General features: G+C 42.6%; 1 protein-coding gene and 1 long non-coding RNA gene across 4 annotated transcripts in view; one reads left to right on the top strand and one right to left on the bottom strand.

The window, feature by feature from the left end:
- Nucleotides 1-4: 4 nt before the first annotated feature.
- LOC117070523 lies at nucleotides 5-16,663 on the top strand. Its single transcript, XR_004431947.1, has 3 exons — nucleotides 5-169; nucleotides 10,906-10,951; nucleotides 16,550-16,663. It is a non-coding gene; the product is annotated as an uncharacterized LOC117070523 (long non-coding RNA).
- Nucleotides 6,120-19,770, bottom strand: part of TRIP4 (thyroid hormone receptor interactor 4) — a 70,450-nt gene continuing 56,799 nt past the window's right edge. For all 3 annotated transcript variants that reach the window (XM_033189787.1, XM_033189784.1, XM_033189785.1), the window contains exons 12-13: nucleotides 16,328-16,430; nucleotides 6,120-6,425 (exon numbers count right to left, since the gene is read on the bottom strand). In XM_033189787.1, the coding sequence (XP_033045678.1) occupies nucleotides 6,358-6,425; nucleotides 16,328-16,430 (171 nt within the window). In that variant the 3' untranslated portion in view covers nucleotides 6,120-6,357. The remainder of the gene's footprint in view (nucleotides 6,426-16,327; nucleotides 16,431-19,770) is intronic.

The raw sequence follows: 19,770 nt of genomic DNA on the forward strand, positions 1-19,770 counted from the left end.
CTCCGCCCCGCCCGGCCGGTGCCGCTGTGTCCGGGGCCGCGGGTCCCTCAGCCGCCGCCACCGCCGCCACCGCCGCGATCCGGGACAACCAGAGTCACCCGGAAGACACGGACACTGGATTACCAGGCCCTCGGATCCGGATTCTGCGCGTGTGTGGAGTCAGGAGCGGGTGAGCGCAGTGGAAACCCGGAACCTGGATGAAGGAGCGAAATCCTGGGTCTTGGAATGCGCGCTCACCGGGAGCCCAGATTAGGGAGTCTTAGCTCAGGGAATGCTGGAAAACCCGGCGTGCCGGTTAGAACCAAGATAAACTCAAAGAAACATGGATTGGAGAGCTCGAACCTAACGCTGTCCCCTCTTGAGCAGTAGAACTCTGGCTGGATCAGACTTCCTCATAGAGAGGTCTCTGGGCGGAGTATTGCACCTTATAATACAGAAGACACCTCTTCTGTAGTTGTCCTTCAGCCACAGAGAGGAAAGGGCCGTAGGGGGTCTGAACATGGGCATCCACAAAGAACAGAAGAACAATCACAGCTCCTGATGGTTTCATCCATTTTAGCCCTTAGTTCAGTGAAGTACCAACCTCCTAATTTTTTATCCTTTGTTCTGCAGCTTTTTCTTTTAGGATTACCACTTACTTTTCTCCCCAAAGCACCCATTTCTAATCCCTCTGTATATCCCTTTCCCCCTCACCATCCTATATCACTAAATCTTGTAGCCTTTTATTATCTAAAAGTCTTATTCTGTCCTTCTCCAACCCACCATTCTAAGGATTGTAGCTTTTATCTTTCCTTATCTGCCATTCATCTCTGATTGCCCAGCACACTATCTAGTGCACAGTAGGCATTCAGTCCATGTTTAAGTGAGCCCTCCCACCCAGCTCTCACTTGTGAAACATCTATTCATGACGACCTCTTAAGACTTCCACCTCATTCCATAGCAAACAAATTTACCTTAATTCTCAAGGCCTCCCACATCCTAGCCCCTATTATGTCCTTCCTGTGTCCTTGACCATTTTATTCTGCTTTGCATTTATCTTACCTTTTTTTCCCCTATCCTGAGGCATCCTTCAACAGTGCCACTCAAGATAGCATGTGACTTGGAGATAAAGTGAGGTCATAAAAAGAGGGGGGAGGGGTTGATAGCTAAAGATAAAAACTAAACCTGTCTGGTTTAGGAAAAATAATCTCTCTTTGGTCGACCAGTAGTCACGTTGTTAGACAGTACAGGGGCAGAACTGATCCCAGGTGACGGCGAACTTCCAATGTATACTAGACAAAGTTACAAGTGAGGATTCAGCTACTTAGCAGGTGGAGACAGAGAAGGATTTAGTGTTTTAGACTTAGGCGTGATTTAATTAAGGATTAAACATTCCAGTAGTCATCTCCCACTGAAGGAGCATGACTCTGCCACTGGAGAGAACTAGACTGCAAAAATAGGGAATAAAGGAAAGTAAACATTCCTGCAGTGAACTCCAAGTTTTAGCCAGAGAAAGTTCTCAAGCCTGGAAGAACCACTAAAAATTTTCAAGTGATCAGATGTCCTACATAGTAAACAAATCTTAAGTTTTTATTTACTGTTCCTCTAGACCAAGGGTTGGCAAACTGCATCTCACAGGTCAAATCAGGCTCACCACCTGTTTTAGTATGTCCCATGAGCTAGAATGATTTTTACATTTTTAAACAGTTAAATAATCAGAAAACTATTTCATAATGTGAAAATGATATGAAATTGAAATTTCAGGCCAGGTTTGGTGGCTCATGCCTGTAATCTCAGCACTTTGGGAGGCTGAGGCGGGCTGATCACGTGAGGTCAGGAATTCGAGACCAGGCTGACCAGCATGGAGAAACCCCGTAAAAATACAAAAGTAGCCAGGCATGGTGGCGCATGCCTGTAATCCCAGCTACTCGGGAGGCTGAGACAGCAGAATCGCTTGAACCTGGAGGCGGAGGTCACAGTGAGCCAAGATCTCGCCATTGCACTCCAGCCTGGGCAACAAGAGCAAAACCCTGTTTCACAAAAAAAAAAAAAAAAAAAAAAAAAAGAAAGAAAGAAAAAGAAAAGAAATTCAAATTTGAGTGTCTGTAAATAGTTTTATTGGGCCGGTGGCTCACACCTGTAATCCCAGCACTTTGGAAGGCCAAGGCGGGTGGATCACCTGAGGTCAGGAATTCGAGACCAGCTTGACCAACATGGAGAAACCCTATCTCTACTAAAAATACAAAGTTAGCCGGGCCTGGTGGCGCATGCTTGTAATCCCAGATACTCAGGAGGCTGAGGCAGGAGATTTGCTTGAACCTGGGAGGTGGAGGTTGCAGGGAGGTGGAGGTTGTGGTGAGCCAAGATCGCGCCATTGCACTCCAGCCTGGGCAACAAGAGTGAAACTGTCTCAAACAAACAAACAAACAAACAAAAAATAGTTTTATTGGCTCTAGCCAAGCTCATTCATTTACATTATCATCTATAGATGCATTTTTACTACAACAGCAGAGTTGAACAGTTGAAACAAGGACTGCATGGCCTGTGTAAAGCCTAAAATATTTGCTATCTGACCCCTTCCAGAAAAAGTTTGCCAACCCCTGCTCCAGATAAGCACTATCCAACAGAACTTTTTGGAGCAATGGAAATGTTCTGTATCTCTGCTGTCCAATGCAAAAGTCGCTAGCCACATGTAGCTATTTGGGCACTTGAAATATGGTCAACAGTGACTGAATAACTGAATCCTTACTTTCATATAATTAAATTTTCATAACCACAAGTGGCTAGTGGCTACCATAATAGACAGTACGGCTCTAGACTCTTAAATATTTTGTACTGACGCTTTTTTCTCTCCTTATGCCACAATCTTACTCCCTTCCTGTGACATTCCTCTATGGATTCTCAGGAACTCCCCACCACCCCACTGTTCCACAGTCCCACTCACTATATACACATCCATTTTTCTGACCTCAAGCTAGGGTACACTTACTAGGTTGTCTCTCTGGACTCTCCATTGTCACAAATGAAGTCTGAAAATGGATCAGGTTATCAATTGTCACCCTATGAATTAAGCCACATTATGTACATACACATAAATGGACATTTACACAAGTTTCTTTGTGTCAGAGGATGGCACTGAGGCTGTATTCTTTCTTCTCTGCATGAGAGAAGTAGAAAAGTCCTCCACATGCTGGATCCCTTGTTGCTGCTGGTGCCTGTGGTATGGATCACCTCCCTCTGAACACATTCACAGAAGCTAAGAGCAGCAGATGTATACTTGCTATTTGAATCTCTAGGAAAAAAAATTCCTTCATCATTGGATTTTCTGTCCCTCACCAGGCCTAACAAACTGAAGTTAACTAATTTCTTTAAGAGATGCTTGCTTTTTACTGGTCTTTTTGAGCTGGCTTTTTGAGAATAACCCCACACTGTCTTGATCTCGGCTAGGTGCATTTTTCAAATTTACTAAATTAAATGAAATCCACAATAATGGGCTTTAGTAGAGACAATAAAGTGGAAAGAGATTACAGATTATAATCCAAAGAAGCCATAACTTTGTAATTATTTGTAAAAATGGTTTTGAAGTCTAAATTTTTCACACTTACTTCCTAGGAAAAAATGAATTTATGTAAACGTCTGACTTAAAAGAGGGGATACCTAGTTTTCTTTTTCCAGATTAGCTATACCAAGAAACAAACAAAAACCCTTACTCTCTTCCAAACATCTAACTGCAAAGCCAAGGCTTCCTACATTTGACCTTAGCCAAAAGGCCAAGAAGCAATAAAGCCAAGGCTTCCTAAACCCCGTCAGAGAAAGTCTCCAGTTTCATATATCGCCTACTCTGACTTTATATAAATGAGACTGAGTCCTGCCTGGAAAAACAAAAACAAAAAACCCAAAAAGCTGAGAAGTCGACAGCAATTGAACCCAACTATTCAAAAGGGGGTACAGATATTTAGACTGCAACAAAAAACCAGCTCAGAAATGTGAAACTTCCTTTAGGCCACACTGTCCCAGAGTTACACAGTCAGAGCAAAGTGTTGTAAAGTACTAAAAGGCTATTCCTGGGCAAGTTTGCACTCAGGCTGCTAAGAATTTCCACTAGGCTTTAAATTGTGCTATTCATCACTGAGCAACTGAAGGCCATCTACCCCCAAGTTTCTCCCACACTTCCTCCCTGGTGTCTCCACAAATAAAAGAGAGACCTTATACTACCACCACCATATGAACTAAAGACAGACTTTCACAGTCTAACCATGAAAAGGAGAAGTTTCCATGTTATTCTGCCATTTACTAATGAGGTTCCAGTTGCATATTTTGGATGCTAAGGTGGGTTCTTGTAAACTTGTAAAGTTCTTGTAAACTGTCTTATCTCAGCACACAAAATGGTTGCATAACCTAATCTGTTGCAGCTCCTGTTTTTCTTTCGGCATGCACACAGTCTATCCAGATGAAAAAATCAATCCAGACACCTCTATGCTCAGGCTGTTGTTCAAATAAACATTTTTCCTCCCTCCCTAGGCTCTTCACCTCCTGCCTTCTAGTTTTATTTTGGTATTAAGAGAGCCAGACAACTCCAGCATAGAATTCAAGGTGCTACTGCTTGGTAAACTATTAGCTGCATAGTGAATCCAGGATGGCTTCATTAATAGTAGGGTCTGCAAGAAGCCAGAAAGAGACTCCCCAGACATGCCCCCCGCCAAAGAAGTGGACATTAGCAGTCCTTTCCTCTTTCTCCAGAGGTTGAACAGAAAAAGGGAATACATGTTTGCATCACCGGAACAAGAATCGGGTGGGTTTTCCCTGGGAATCCAGAGTGATCAGGCCCTGCAAAACCAATGCCTAGAGCTATGCAACAAGCAGGGTTCACAGTTGAGTGAACATCAATGCATAATGAGTGGAGGCATTTCAATGCAAATAAACGCTGAATATGAAGGATTAAAGAAAGGGGAAATTAATCTTTTTCATAACACAGGGCACATTTTTTTCTCTCCCTTGCTCTCTTTTTTAAGTCATGCACACAACTGCTGGAGGGAGTCCAACTTCCCCAGTGTGGTGGTGGTGTTTTATAAAAAGCAGAACATACACATTTAAGACCATGAATTTCCTCAGGATGCCAGCAACTGAGATTCTGACAGCTCTTCAGAACAGCCTCAGAAAGTGTTTCACTAAGGACGGCCAGACTGACAAGCAAAAACCTCATTTCAAACTAACCTCTTCTTTTTCCAAAGCACATAGCTTTTTGGGATGTGAATGGTTTAAAAGATTTGATTTCAGCATTTGGGGGGTATTTGGATGCATTTACTAAGGCGATTTTATGTTTTAGTTTGTTTCTAATTGCCCCATCCAAGTGATGCTTTTGCAATACCAACAAAATAAATAGGGCAGCTTCATGCTGCTTTAGCAGGTGGCTCCATCTTCTCCCAGTCTGAACCATCCATATCCTGGCTTCTCAAACCCAAGAAGTGGAAGCACTTCTTCAGCTTATTCCTTCCAAAAAAAAAAAAAAAATTGCCAATGAGGGTTACTCAGCTTTTCACATTTCACTCAGACTGTTCAAGAGACATTGGATTGGAGGAGAAAACTTGTTACAAACCTTTTTGTCCCATCACAGGTTTGTATTAAGCACAGGATTCCTCAAACATCCTATTACTCTACCAGATTATCCCTTTGATAAGAAACGTTAAAATCTGAGAGGATCCCTCAAAAAAAGTAATTAACCTAGGTTAAACACTTTTTTTTCTTTTTTTTTTTGAGACGGAGACTCACTCTGTCGCCCAGGCTGGGGTCCAGTGGCAGGATCTGGGCTCACTGCAAGCTCCGCCTCCCGGGTTCATGCCATTCTCCTGCCTCAGCCTTCCGAGTAGCTGGGACTACAGGCGCCTGCCACCACGCCCGACTAACTTTTTTGCACTTTTAGTAGAGACGAGGTTTCACTGTGTTAGCCAGGATGGTCTCGATCTCCTGACCTCATGATCCGCCTGCCTCGGCCTCCCAAAGTGCTGGGATTACAGGTGTGAGCCACCGCGCCCGGCCATGTTAAACACTTTCTAACTACAAATACAAGTCTCGAAAAGGAAAGGAATTTCCAACTTGTTCCCATCTCTTTTGATACTATTCTGAGAAAAATGTCAAAAGACTTAGAATTTTTAAATAGGTTTTTATAAATAATGTATTCAAAGATTTTGACCCATTACATAAAGTAGGAATCCCACTCCTTAAGAAAAATATACAGGTTTTGGTAAGAGTTTAAGTTCTGAGATATTCAAGCCTGATGCCAAGCCTTTAGGTTTCTACTACTTCAATTCCAAAGGACCAGTAGATAGCAATTTTAGTACATAAAACTCCACTATGCTGTATAGTACATTTTCTCCTAGGTCAGACAGCTTTATTCTGCTTCATTAACCCCTTCTTTGCTCCTTGATGGATCTTGGAATCCAGTTTCCCTGTAAGGGAGAAAAAGAAGTCTCATTATTTATTTTTGTATTTGCAATGCAAATCTTTTGTAGCCTCCCAGGTCTTCTGGTTACTGTGTTCCTGTCACATTCAATTATCTTATTTCAGGACTTAGACACTTCCAAACTTCAGAGTTTCATTCTGTAAGAATAAGGAAGCAATGGGAACACTGTACAGGGATACACAAATGCATACAATGAGTATTTGTCCTAAGAATCTAAGAAGTTAATTATTTCTAATTTTGTAGCTACTAGAAAAGAAATACCACATTTTTAAGGGTGTTCGATGCTAAGGCAAATTTTTAAGAATATACACATGCAATAAAGGAAGGCATTTCACACAGTGGGAAACCCATTCCTCTGACCTGTTAACTGGCTGAGCATAATGCATGAACCTTCACAGTGAGAAAAGCAGTTCAACACTCCTTTGCTGCCTCAGACTTAATAGGGGGAGTGACCTGCAACAGTGGAATAGAATCCACATGAATGCTTTACTGACAAAGGGCCCCTATCACCAGCTAAGAAGGTTAAAGGTCATAGGCTATTATATGACTCTCTAAGTATTAAACTTAGAAAACAAGCAACGTTCCCATCCCAGGTGACCCTAATGAAAGGTATATTACTGATGTGGTCTCTGACCTCTTCTCAGATCTACCAGGATCGAGTTTGGCTCAGTGGTAGCAGCCTTAGGAACCATCCATCTCATTAGGAGAATCTTAAGAGAATACCTGTCTGTCTGGCCTGAGAACAGTTTGGCAGTTTGCTTTCTCCCACAAAAAGTCTCATCTAAGTCAATAGTGATGCTTATGCTGAAAATAGAAACATAATTCAGTTCAGTCTCAGCACTAAAAAAAAAAAAAAAAAACAAGGAGTCTTCCCCTTCAAAGGCAGCTGAGTATACCACAGGCCCATGCCCATAACCACTGCCTCTCAATATGTTGTCATTTTCATTTGTTGCAGCAATCAGGCATAACAGAAGGAGCACTGGACTAAAAGTCAGAAGACCCAGGTTCTAGTCCACCCTACTCTGGTATTAACTAGCTATATGACCTGGGCGAGTCATTCAATTTCTCTGGATTTCAGTATTTTCACTTGTCCAATTAAGTTAAGAATACATGTACCGACCATGGCACAGTAAGATTGTGAGGAAAATTAGCTTCAGCCTAACAAGTTTCCCTGTTTACTTAAATCTCCTCCTATCTAACATTAGTCTGTGTGTCTCTCTTTGTCTGTTTCTCTCTCTCTCTCTTTCAGGCTACACCTGCTTCTAGAAGAACATTATGTCCTTTTCTGGGCTTCCTCAGAAACCATCCACTAAGTGATACCCTGAATATCATTTAACAATAATCACAATGCTGTTGATTTTCATTTGGGCTTTAGAGCACAGGGCATTCCCAGGGATTTAGGAGTTCTTTTATCCCCTGTGCTTCCTGGCTGAAAACCTGAACATGCGCCAGCCATCTGGCAAAGAGCCCTGTTACAAGGCAAGTCAGCCTTTGTATCCCTAACACTACCATAGTGACTGCCAAATGGTAGATGCTCAATAAATGCTCTCACCAAATGAATTAAACAAAGGTAGACACTACACATTTCAAAACCTTTATATTATAGACAGTACTAAGTAACCACAAGTAGCAGATAACAGGTAAATGTAAGAGTACAGATTGTAAAGGTGGTAGTACCCAGAGGTGAGTCTCATTCAGCTTTTTAGGACAAGCTAGGACAGAATTTAGAATTCCGTCTAGGACTCCAGACATCCAGTTGTCTGTATTGCATAAGTTGAAAGACTCTGTTTGTTTGTTAGTTTATTTATTGAGACAGAGTCTCTGTCGCCCAGGCTGGAGTACAATGGCGTGATCTCGGCTCACTGCAACCTCCACCACCCAGGTTCAAGCAATTATGCTGCCTTAGCCTCCCCTGTAGCTGGGACTACAGGTGTGTGCCATCATGCCCAGCTAATTTTTTTATTTTGTGGTAGAGATAGGGTTTCACCATGTTGGCCAGGTTGGTCTTGAATTCCTGACCTCAAGTGATCCCCCACCCCACCTCAGCCTCCCAAAGTGCCTGGGATTACAGGCGTGAGCCACCACGCCTGGCTGAAAAACTCAGTTTTAATCCTGAGACTTCCTAGCTGTATAATCTTGAGTATGTTACCTAGTCACTCTTGTCCTCAATTTTATCAACTCTAAGAGGAAACTGGACTATAAAATACTGAAGGTTCCTTCCAACTCTATGATATTGTGCCCTAGAAATGAAATGTAAATTGGAATAATTTGTTCCTGAGGCAGTCTGATATAGTGAAAAGAACAGGAAATCTTGCACCAGAAAAACTTGAGTAAAATAACTTCTATAAACCTGTAAAATGAAAGGAGGAAAAAGCCCTTACTAACACATAGTTATTGAGAAGATTCTAGCTAACACAAAGTGCTTTCTATAGACCAGTCACTGAGCTAGGTGTATTACACATACACTAAGTCCTTTAATCAAATAACTACAGGTTCAGTACTCCTTATCTAAAATGCTTGGGACCAGAAGTGTTTTAAATTTCAGATTTTTTTGGATTTTGGAATATTTGCATTATATATACTTACTGGTTAAGTATCCCAAATCCAGAAATCCAAAATCCCAAATGCTCCAATTAGCATATCCTTTGAGCATCATGTTGAAGCTCAAAAAGGTTTAGATTTTGCATTTCAGATTTTCAGATTTGGGGCAGGGTGTGGTGGCTCATGCCTGTAATCCCAGTACTTTGGGAGGCCAAGGCAGGCAGATCGCTTGAGCCCAGGAGTTCCAGAGCAGTCTGGCCAACAAGGCGAAACTCCGTCTGTACCAAAAAAAACCAAACCTTCCCCCACCCCCACCCCCCCCAAAAATCTGCCGGATATGGTGGTGCAAGCCTGGAGTCCCAGCTACTCGGGAGGGTGAGACAGGAGGATGGCTTGAGCCCAGGAGGCGGAGGCTGCAGTGAGCCAAGATACCATGCCATTGCCCTCCAGCGTGAGCAACAGAGTGAGACCCTATCTAAAAAAAAGATTTTTTTTTTTTTTTGGCCGGGCACAGTGGCTCACGTCTGTAATCACTGCACTTTGGGACGCAGGCAGATCACCTGAGGTCAGAAGTTCAAAACTAGACTGGTCAAAATGGTGAAACCCCGTCTCTACTAAAAATACAAAAATTAGTTGGGTATGGTGGAGGGCATCTATAATTCCAGCTACTCAGGAGGCTGAGGCAGGAGAATCGCTTGAACCTAGGAGGTGGAAGTTCCAGTGAGCTGAGATTGTACCATTGCACTCCAGCCTGGGCAACAAGAATAAAACTAAAAAATAAATAAATAAATAAATAAAAATAATAATAAAAATAAAAGCAATAAAAAATTAGCCGGGTATGATGGTACAGGCTTATAGTCCCAGCTACTTGGGAGGCGGAGGTGGGAGAATTGCTTCAGCCAGGGAAACAGAGGTTGCAGTGAGCTGAGTTCACCCCACTACACTCCAGCCTGGGTGACAGAGTGAGACTCAGTCTCAAAAAAAAAAAAAAGAAACCCCCAAAAAAACAAAAAAAAATTCAGATTTGGGATGCTTAGCCTATAACTAAAATAATATATATTAAAGTGCTTCAGGCTGGGTGTGGCTTATGTCTGTACTCCCAGCACTTTGGGAGGCCAAGGCAAGCAAATAAATTGAGGTCAGGAGTTCAAGACCAGCCTGACCAACATGGTGAAACCCCGTCTCTACTAAAAATACAAACATTAGTTGGGTGTGGTGGCACTCGCCTGTAATCCCAGCTACTCGGGAGGCTGAGGCAAGAGAATTGCTTGAACCCAGGAGGCGGAGGTTGCAGTGGGCTGAGATCTTGCCAGTGCACTCCAGCCTGGGCAACAGAGCAAGACCACATCTCAAAAAAAAAAAAGGGGGGGGGCTTCATAAATTCAAAGTCTCCGGAAGAAGTAAGGGTGGTTATATTATTTATGCTGAGGCTTGGGAGTTAGGTTTCTTAGTTATGGTTACATTTTCACCTTTCATTTACCATATAACCCCAGGCAAGTCTTTTAATTATTTATTTCAGATTCCTCATAAGAAAAAAAGACATATCATTTTCTTCACTTTTTTTTTTTTTTTTTTTTTTGAGACGGAGTCTCGCTCTGTCACCCAGGCTGGAGTGCAGTGGCCGGATCTTGGCTCACTGCAAGCTCCGTCTCCCGGATTAACGCCATTCTCCTGCCTCAGCCTCCCCAGTAGCTGGGACTACAGGCGCCCGCCACCTCGCCCAGCTAGTTTTTTTGTATTTTTTTTTTTTTAGTAGAGACGGGGTTTCACCGGGTTAGCCAGGATGGTCTCGATCTCCTGACCTCGTGATCCGCCCGTCTCGGCCTCCCAATGTGCTGGGATTACAGGCTTAAGCCACCGCGCCCGGCCTTTCTTCACATTCTTAAAGCTTCACTGAATAAGAACATTCCTATTTTACATTTCAGGAAACTCCAGTATGATTATGAAAGCCCTCAAGTGAGACCAGCTCAGGTAAGATCAACCCATCAGAATAAAACACCCAATGGTAGGCAGACTAATCTCTGGCTTCAATGATGATGTCTAAAATGGAAAGCTAATAGAAGAAACAAGATACAAGAAGAACAAGGATTTCCAGGATATTCCCAGGAATTCAGACGTTCTTTCATCCCATAGGCTGCCTAAAAAAAATCAGACTTTTGCCAACAATCTGTGAACTCCTTACAATCATGGACATTTTGTATCCCTAAAGTCTAACAGAGGGATTGCCAATAGAGGCAACTCTTGGGCCAGCTGTGGGCAATGATGGCAAGGGACCAGGGCTTCTTGTGGAAAGCAGCAGTCATCATGACTGTCCTTAGATTGCAGGAACTTTAAGCTCTGAATTCTAGTTCAGCCTGGGCTTCTAAGATCAGGATCTGGATAGTGAACCACAGTGACATACAATACATCCTCTTCAGGGTAGGGTGTAACACTTAGTTTCTGTATTTCCCCAGTATTTTTACATTTAGTACCTAAATCATTTCAGTGTTAAACCACATCCCCAATCATAGTGCCTAAAAGAAAATCAAATGCATGTGCAGCAGATGGGCAAGAAGTTAAAAGGGGAAAAAATATTTGTCATCAATTGATATAACTCTCACAGGAATTTTCACATGGTTTGCAAAAGATATAAGGTGCATTAGTTTATAGAGCATGTTGTTAAATTTAAAAATGTTCCTTTATCTGAGTATTCAACCTATATAAAGCAGACACAGAGCCAGGTGATACCCTACTGTATATTGCTTTTTTCTGAATTATTTCAATTTCAGGAGACACAATTAACGTCAAGCAAACTCAAATTTACACTTCCAAAAACAAATCAAAGTACACACCTTTAATTCAAGGCATTTATATACATATATATGATACAACACATAATATATATATATAACACATAAATGGGTCATATTCTAAAAGTTTATTTGCAAGTCTGAAGTTTGGAACCTGAAGCCAGGAGTAGTAGTGTATATCTGTAGTTCCAGCTACTTGGGAGGCTCAGGCAGGAGGATCTCTTGAACCCAGAGTTCAAGGCCAGCCTAGGCAACATAGTGAGACCCCTGTCTCAAAAATAAAAGTTTGGAATTTCAAATATATTTATCATAGAACTAATCTGTAAAGGGTGGCTACGTTCCTAAGCCATCCCACCAAAAAAAAAAAAAAAAAAAAAAATTAAGCCATACTGTTATAAGTAAAGCAGACTATTAATTTTTTTTAGAGACAGGATCTCGCTCTGTCATCCAAGCTGGAGTGCAGTATTGCAATCATAGCCCATTGCAGCCTTGAACAACTGGGCTGAAGCAATATTTCTGCCTCAGCCTCCCAAGTAGCTGGCACTATAGGCACACGCCACCACACTGGAATAATTTTTTTTTTTTTTTTGTAGAGACAGGGTCTCGCTATGTTACTCAGGCTGGTCTCAAATTCCTGGCTTCAAGTGATCCTCCTGCCTCAGCTTCCTAAAGTGCTGGGATTACAGACATGAGCCACTGTGCCTGACCAAGTATTAATATTATTAACGCTATTAAACTTAATCACTTCATGTAATAATATATCTAGGGGAAAATATGATAACCATTCCAAATTAAGAGGTGTGTATGTATTTTCCCCAGTGTAACTGGGATTAAAGACTTTTCCAGCTTAAACTACTGGAGGTATCCCCTAGGACCTAATGGAAGAGAGTTCTGGCAGAGTAGGAGGTTTTTAGAGAAGCCGAGGTGGATGGATCACCTGAGCTCAGGAATTCAAGATCAGCCTGGGCAACATGGCAAGACCCCGTTTGTAGCAAAAATACAAAAAATTAGCCAAGCATGGTGGTGTGCACCTGTGGTCCCAGCTACCTAGGAGGCTGAGGTGGGAGGCTCACTTGAGCCTGGGAGGTGGAGGTTGCAGTGAGTCGAGATTGTGCCACTGCACTCCAACCTGGATGACAGAGTGAGACCCCATCTCAAAATAAGATTTTCACTACCTATTGTTTCTGTGCAGTTTTTAACCTTGTCTAGTCTACCATTAACTAACGGAAACAATAGGAAAAAGATAGGAATTTTTTTTTTTTGAGACAGAGTCTCGCTCTGTCACCCAGGCTGGAGTGCAGTGGCGTGATCTCAGCTCACTGCAAACTCCGCCTCCTGGGTTCACGCCATTCTCCTGCCTCAGCCTCCCGAGTAGCTGGGACTACAGGCGCCCGCCACCACGCCCGGCTAATTTTTTGTATTTTTAGTAGAGACAGGGTTTCACTGTGGTCCCGATCTCCTGACCTTGTGATCCACCCGCCTCAGCCTCCCAAAGTGCTGGGATTACAGGAGTGAGCCACTGTGCCCGGCCTAAAGATAGGAATTTATTAAAGCTTTCTCCTAAGAATGTCACTCCCCTCCCCATCATGAAACCTTATGGAGAAAAATGAAGGCCCTAAAGGTCCTGAAGGTGTAGAGAAAGTACTAAAGTAATATGTTTCAGAGAAATATCCAAACCCCACACAGAACATTTTCTCACAGGACTTTAGGCAGCAGATGAAAACCAAGCCAGGGGAAGAAGCTACGAAAAGGGAAGTAGGACTAAAGATCAAGTAACAGTGGGTGTGAGAGAGAGGATCTACCACCGTTTCCTCCTACCACCAGTGTTGCCACCAGTGCCTAGAGGAAGGTGAAAATGAAATGGAGGAGGAAGGGGTAGACTGCCAGAACCAAAACAGAGAGAGGGTAAAATGGAGATCTAAATTCTAAACAGGGCCAGGTGTGGTGGCTCACACCTGTAATCCTAACACTTTAGGAGGCCAAGGCAGGAGGATCACTTGAGACCAAACTGGGCAACATAGTGAAACCTCATCTCTACCAAAAATTTAAAAATCATCTGGGTGTGGTGGCACATACCTGTAGTCCCAGCTACTTTGGGGGATGAGGTGGGAGGATTACTTTATCCCAGGAAGTGGAGGCTGCAATGAGTCATAATTGCACAACTGCACTCCAGGCTGGGTGACAGGCCGAGGCCCTATCTCAAAAATAAATAAATCCTTAATAGTGGAGAAAAGAAAGGATTTCCAGGGCTACTGGGCCACCAACTGGAGTACCGTGTGAAGTAAATAATTTGTGTCAGTTAAGGGCAACTTGGTTCAGATCTTCCAATGTGTAGGAATCTTAGGATCTTATCAATCAAAATGTTGCCTGAATGTTGCAGTAAATATACATTAATATAAATTCCTACTCCAAGCATTTCATTTTGTGATTCAAAGCAGTGTTACTTAAAGTGTAGCCAGCTGGCCAACAGCATCAGTATCACCTGAGAGCAGGATTGAGGAACCTGTGTTTTAACAGTTTGCTAGGTGATTTTTAGTTACATTATAGTTTGAGAAGTACTTCTCTAGGTCATAGATTTATAAAATGGCTAGTTGGTCCCCAAAGTATTGGATGAGGGAGAGTTGTGCACCAGTGAGGACAATGCATGCCCTAGAATCACGCAATTCACACGATGGGAAAGCAGTGACAAAAAGGCACAAAATGGTAACTGACATGAGCAAATGGGAGAGTTGCTGATGTTGCTTTTCTAAGTATGTTAGGCAGGGAGGACACCACTACTATGTATGTGGTTTTTTATTTTTATTTTTATTTTTTTTGAGACAGAGTCTCGCTCTGTCGCCCAGGCTGGAGTGCAGTGGTGCAATCTTAACTCACTGTAAGCTCCACCTCCCGGGTTCACGCCATTCTCCTGCCTCAGCCTCCCGAGTAGCCGGGACTACAGGCACCTGCTACCATGCCTGGCTAATTTTTTGTATTTTTAGTACAGATAGGGTTTCACTGTGTTAGCCAGGATGTCTCGATCTTCTGACCTTGTGATCCACCTGCCTCGGCCTCCCCAAGTGCTGGGATTACAGGCATAAGCCATAGTGCCTGGCCCACTTTGAGACTGCTTTGAAATGGAAGAGGCTGCTCTGGGACAGAGGAAGACAAGATGGGTCCCAGCTACTCAGGAGGCTAATGTGGGAGGATTAGACCTGGGAGGCTGAGGCTGCAGTGGGCCATGATCATGCCACTGCACTCCAGCCTGGGGACAGAGCAAGACCCTGTCTTAATCAATTAACTAATAAAAATTTTAAAAAGGAATGAAAAGCAAGAGAGCCAAGGCCGTACTCTGGGAACCAATAATGAAGAGAAATGTGGGAAGTGGTGTCTCTAAAACAGATGCTCAATAAATACTTAAAATGTTAAGTTTTTTTTTTGAGATGGAGTTTCACTCTTGTTGCCTAGGCTGGAGTGCAGTGGCACGATCTCGGCTCACTGCAACCTCCATCTCCCAAGTTCAAGCGACTCTCCTGTCTCAGCCTCCCGAGTAGCTGGGATTATAGGTGCCCACCACCATGCTCAGTTAATTTTTTGTATTTTTAGTAGAGACAGGGTTTCACCATGTTGGCCAGGCTGGTCTCGAACTCCTAACCTCAGATGATCCACCCGTCTCAGCCTCCCAAAGTGCTGGGATTATAGGCATGAGCCACCATGCCCAGCTCTTATTCTTGAGTTGAATACTGAACAATGAATAAATGGATAAATGACAATGTTGCCACTGCACTGCCTTACTACTTCCTTTAATGAGCAGTACAGTGGGGCAAAACACTCTTTTGGCTGACAAATAGCATTTTAATGTTAATAGGATCTGAAATAGAAGTTTCGAGTGATTTACTATGCCGATAATTGTGGATCAAGGTATAATTTGGAAAGGCTTTACTGTAGTTAACCTAACAAAGTTATTGATAAGCATAATTATATTAAGCCTCCAACACAAGGGACACACAGAACACAGTAAGAAAAATTTTTTTTTTTTTTTTTTTTTTTTGAGACGGAGCCTCACTGTGTTATCAGGCTGGAGTGCAATGGTACAATCTCAGCTCACTGTAACCTCTGCCTCCCAGGTTCAAGCGCTTTTCCTGCCTCAGCTTCCCAGTCCTCAGCTGGGACTACAGGCACTACAGGCGCATGCCATCACACCCAGCTATTTTTTTTTTTTAATCTTAGTAGAGATGGGGTTTCACCATGTTGGCCAGGATGGTCTTGATGTCTTGACCTCGTGATCCACCTGCCTCAGCCTCCCAAAGTGCTGGGATTACAGGCATGAGCCACTGTGCCCAGCCAAAAGGAAAGATTTTATAAAAATCTAGACAAGTGAGATGCAAGACAAAAAAATAAAAAAAGAAAAGAAAATTAGACCATCAAAGATTATGACTTACAGGCTGATCCAAAGGTAATGGGTTACTTCAACTGATTGTTCACAGTCAGTTACAGATTAAATTCCTTGTTCTACTTTTTTCCCCATTCCTCACTACTGCACTTGACTAGTCTTAAAGAAAAAAAAATCATGACTTACAGATTTTTGGATTTCCTTTAATAGGAAACTTCACAACCATTTCCTGAGGATTTTTGCAGATGAAAACAAATGGAGAATCAGATTCTTGACTGATGTCTGGAAACTGTGAAATATAAAAATAAAAAGTTCAGGCTAGTTGGGACAAGTTTTGAATTTAAGGAGATCAGAAGATGTCCCAGATTTCACTTCAACATTCTGATGATAGTACTCTCCGTTTCACAGGTGAAGAGGATTATGCTTAACAAGCAAGAACAAACCTTCACCTTTCTACAATCCTTAGTACAGCATTATACAGTCTATTGCCTGCCATCTCTGATTTCCTATAGTGGGAACAACTTCATTTTAAAAAAAAAAAAAAAAGGATACCTGAAATCCTCCCAGAAGAATCAGAACTGATTGCTCTTTTATCACAACCAAGAATCAGGAGATTCAGAGATCTCCTTGGGGAACATCAGGTACCCACAAGGTTCAACTCATGTGAAGCACTGGAAGACTTAAGAAAAATAAAACATCTGTGGAAATTCTGCCAGAAACAGTATACATAGCCCTTCTCTCGCTAAACGGAAGGAAGATGATTCATTCTGAAAGGTATGAACATGCAAAAGCTGTTTTGCTGGATGCTTTCCAGATCTACTTCGGGTGAAAAGGTAACTGGTAGAGCAATTCTGAAAATTATTTAGAAACCTCCTTTGGATCTCTTATCATAAAACAAATCTGTGTGAATAGTTAGGACTTTTACTTTTTTTGTAAAAACAGACACAGAACCTAGAGTAAGACTATGCTGGCTACACAATCACAATTTAAGAACAATTGGGGGTTAGCAATGGTTAACTGATCTGGAATTTCATTATTTCCTATCTTATTATGTCTTATGTTTGGCATGTTCAACAAATATGACTCACAGGCTTCTGGGTCAGACTTCATTACCAGAGAAGCCTTTCTCCTAGTAACTACCATCAAAAGTATGAAATGACCTGTATTTTCCACCCTTATTTGACTGCTAAGATATGCCTCCTGAAGTCTAAGCCACTAAAAGTTTCATTTTAAAAAGTAAGGAAATTCAAATTTCTCTGTAACTAGAAGCATGAATAGTTAAACTTTTTTACTGACCACTCTTGTCCTACATGATAAGTGATGCTGTGGGGAAAACGGAAGGGATTTTTAGCAGCATCTGGTCCTGCCCACACACCATGGCTTTCAGTGTGGAAGAGGTGGGACATGTACTTTGTTTTTGTTTTGTTTTGTTTTAAGAGATGGGGGTCTCGCTATGTTGCCCAGGCTGATCTCAAACTCCTGGACCCAAATGATTCTCCTGCCTCAACCTCCCAAAGTTCTGGGATTATAGGAGAGAGCCACCACACCCAGCCAATAAAACAAACTTAATATTAACTATTGGCCAAAATCATATTAATAGGCAGGGTCAAATGTTCATGGTAGAAAAGTAAGGCTAAAGACACAAGGGTAAACCCTCTTCTTTCTTACCCCTTTTATCTTCAGAAGCCAAAGAAAAGCAGGGCCCAGCTGTTATTGCTGGGTATTAGAAGGAAATAAGCTCTGCACAAGATCCATGCTGAGGTGCTTTGGCACAAATAAAACCAGAGGCTGCCATCAAGATCTCTAAACCTAATTCTACAGAGACCAGAGCAGCAGCAGTCATAATTACCATCTCTTTAATTTTCCTATTTTTCCTTCCCTGTGGCTTAGAGACCATTGAGGCAAAGGACAATCACAACTCTGCTTTTCCAACCCCACAAACCATTTCAGCCAATCTCTCCTCTTTCTTCCATATCAATAACTTTTGCCTCTCTAATGGATCAATCCTATTAACACACAAACATTCTGTAATGTCTGACATGAAACAAAGTCTCTTATCCAGATCCCACATCCTCCTCCAGCTACTACTCATTTCTCAGATTCCCATTACAACAAAATTCATCAAAAGATTATCTGTACTCCCTGCCTTTAATTTCTCTCCTACTTTTTTCTCCAATTCACTGTAAATAGGCTTTCGCTCTCATCATTCCATCAAAATTATTCTTGTAAAGGTCACTGTTGACTTCCATGTTGCTAAATCAAATGGTCAATTCTCAGTTCTCACCTTTTTTTTTGTTTGAGACGGGGTCTTGCGCTCTCACCCAGGCTGGAGTGCAGTGGCACAATCTCGGCTCACTGCAACCTCTGCCTCCTGTGTTCAAGCAATTCTCCTGCCTCAGACTCCCGAGTAGCTGGGATTACAGGCACCCGCCACCATGCCCAGCTAATTTTTGTTTTTTTAGTAGAGACGGGGTTTCACCATGTTGGCCAGGATGGTCTCGATCTCTTGACCTTGTGATCCGCCTGCCTCGGCCTCCCAAAGTGCTGGGATTACAGGCGTGAGCCACTGCGCCTGGCCTTTTTTTTTTTTTTTTTTTTGAGATGGAATCTCACTCTGTCACCCAGGCTGGAGTGCAATGGCGTGATCTTGGCTCACTGCAACCTCTGCCTCCCGGGTTCAAGCGATTCTCCTGCCTCAGCCTCCCGAGTAGCTGGGATTACAGGCGTCTGCCACCATGCCCAGCTGATTTTGTATTTTTAGTAGAAATGGGGACTCACCATGTTGGCCAGGCTGGTCTTGAACTCCTGACCTCAAGTAATCCACCCGTCTCAGCCTCCCAAAGTGTTGAGATTACAGGTGTGAGCCACCACGCCTGGCTCAGTTCTCAATTGATCTATCTGTAGTAGAACTTGATAGCTTTTTTTTAAATCTTTACTCTTGCCATCCAGAGATAGAATTCTTTTCTCTGGTTAGGCAGGTGGCTCACACTTCTAATCCCAGAACTTTGGAAGGCCCAGGCAGGAGGACTGCTTGAGCCCAGGAGTTTGGGACCAGCCTGGGCAACATGGCAAGACTCCATCTCTACAAAAAATAAAACATTAAAAAAATTAGCCAAGGATGGTGGCACACACTCTAGCCTGGGCAACAGAGTGAGACCCTGTCTCAAAACAAAAAAGCAAAAGTATATCCAATAGCTCACCATTTCTTAAGACTTCAGTGGCTACTTCCCTGGTCCAAGCCATCATAATGTCTCCCTGGGTTTCTGTAACAACCTCCTAAGTGGTTTGTTTCTGCCCTTAACTTCCCTCTTGGTCTATTCTCAACAGAGCCACCAGAACTAATTTTTTTTTTTTTTAAAATCAGATCACGTCATTCTGCTTAAAACTCTCCAATGGGATTTCATCTCAATCAGAATAAAAGTCTAAGTCCTTGCTTACCACCTACAAGTCCCTGGACAATCTGGCCCCCCATTTCCTCTCTGATACTTTCTCTTACTTATCTCCCTCATTTTCACTCCACTCTTGCCACACTGGCTTCTTTGTTGTTCCTGCCTCAGGTTTTTGGACTTGCCTTTTCCTTCTTCCTGGAATGCTTTTCACCCTAGATATTTCCATGGCTTCTTCCCTCT

This window comes from Trachypithecus francoisi, unplaced genomic scaffold, assembly GCF_009764315.1.
Source record: "Trachypithecus francoisi isolate TF-2019V2 unplaced genomic scaffold, Tfra_2.0 Lachesis_group3, whole genome shotgun sequence".
Lineage (NCBI taxonomy): Eukaryota > Metazoa > Chordata > Mammalia > Primates > Cercopithecidae > Trachypithecus > Trachypithecus francoisi.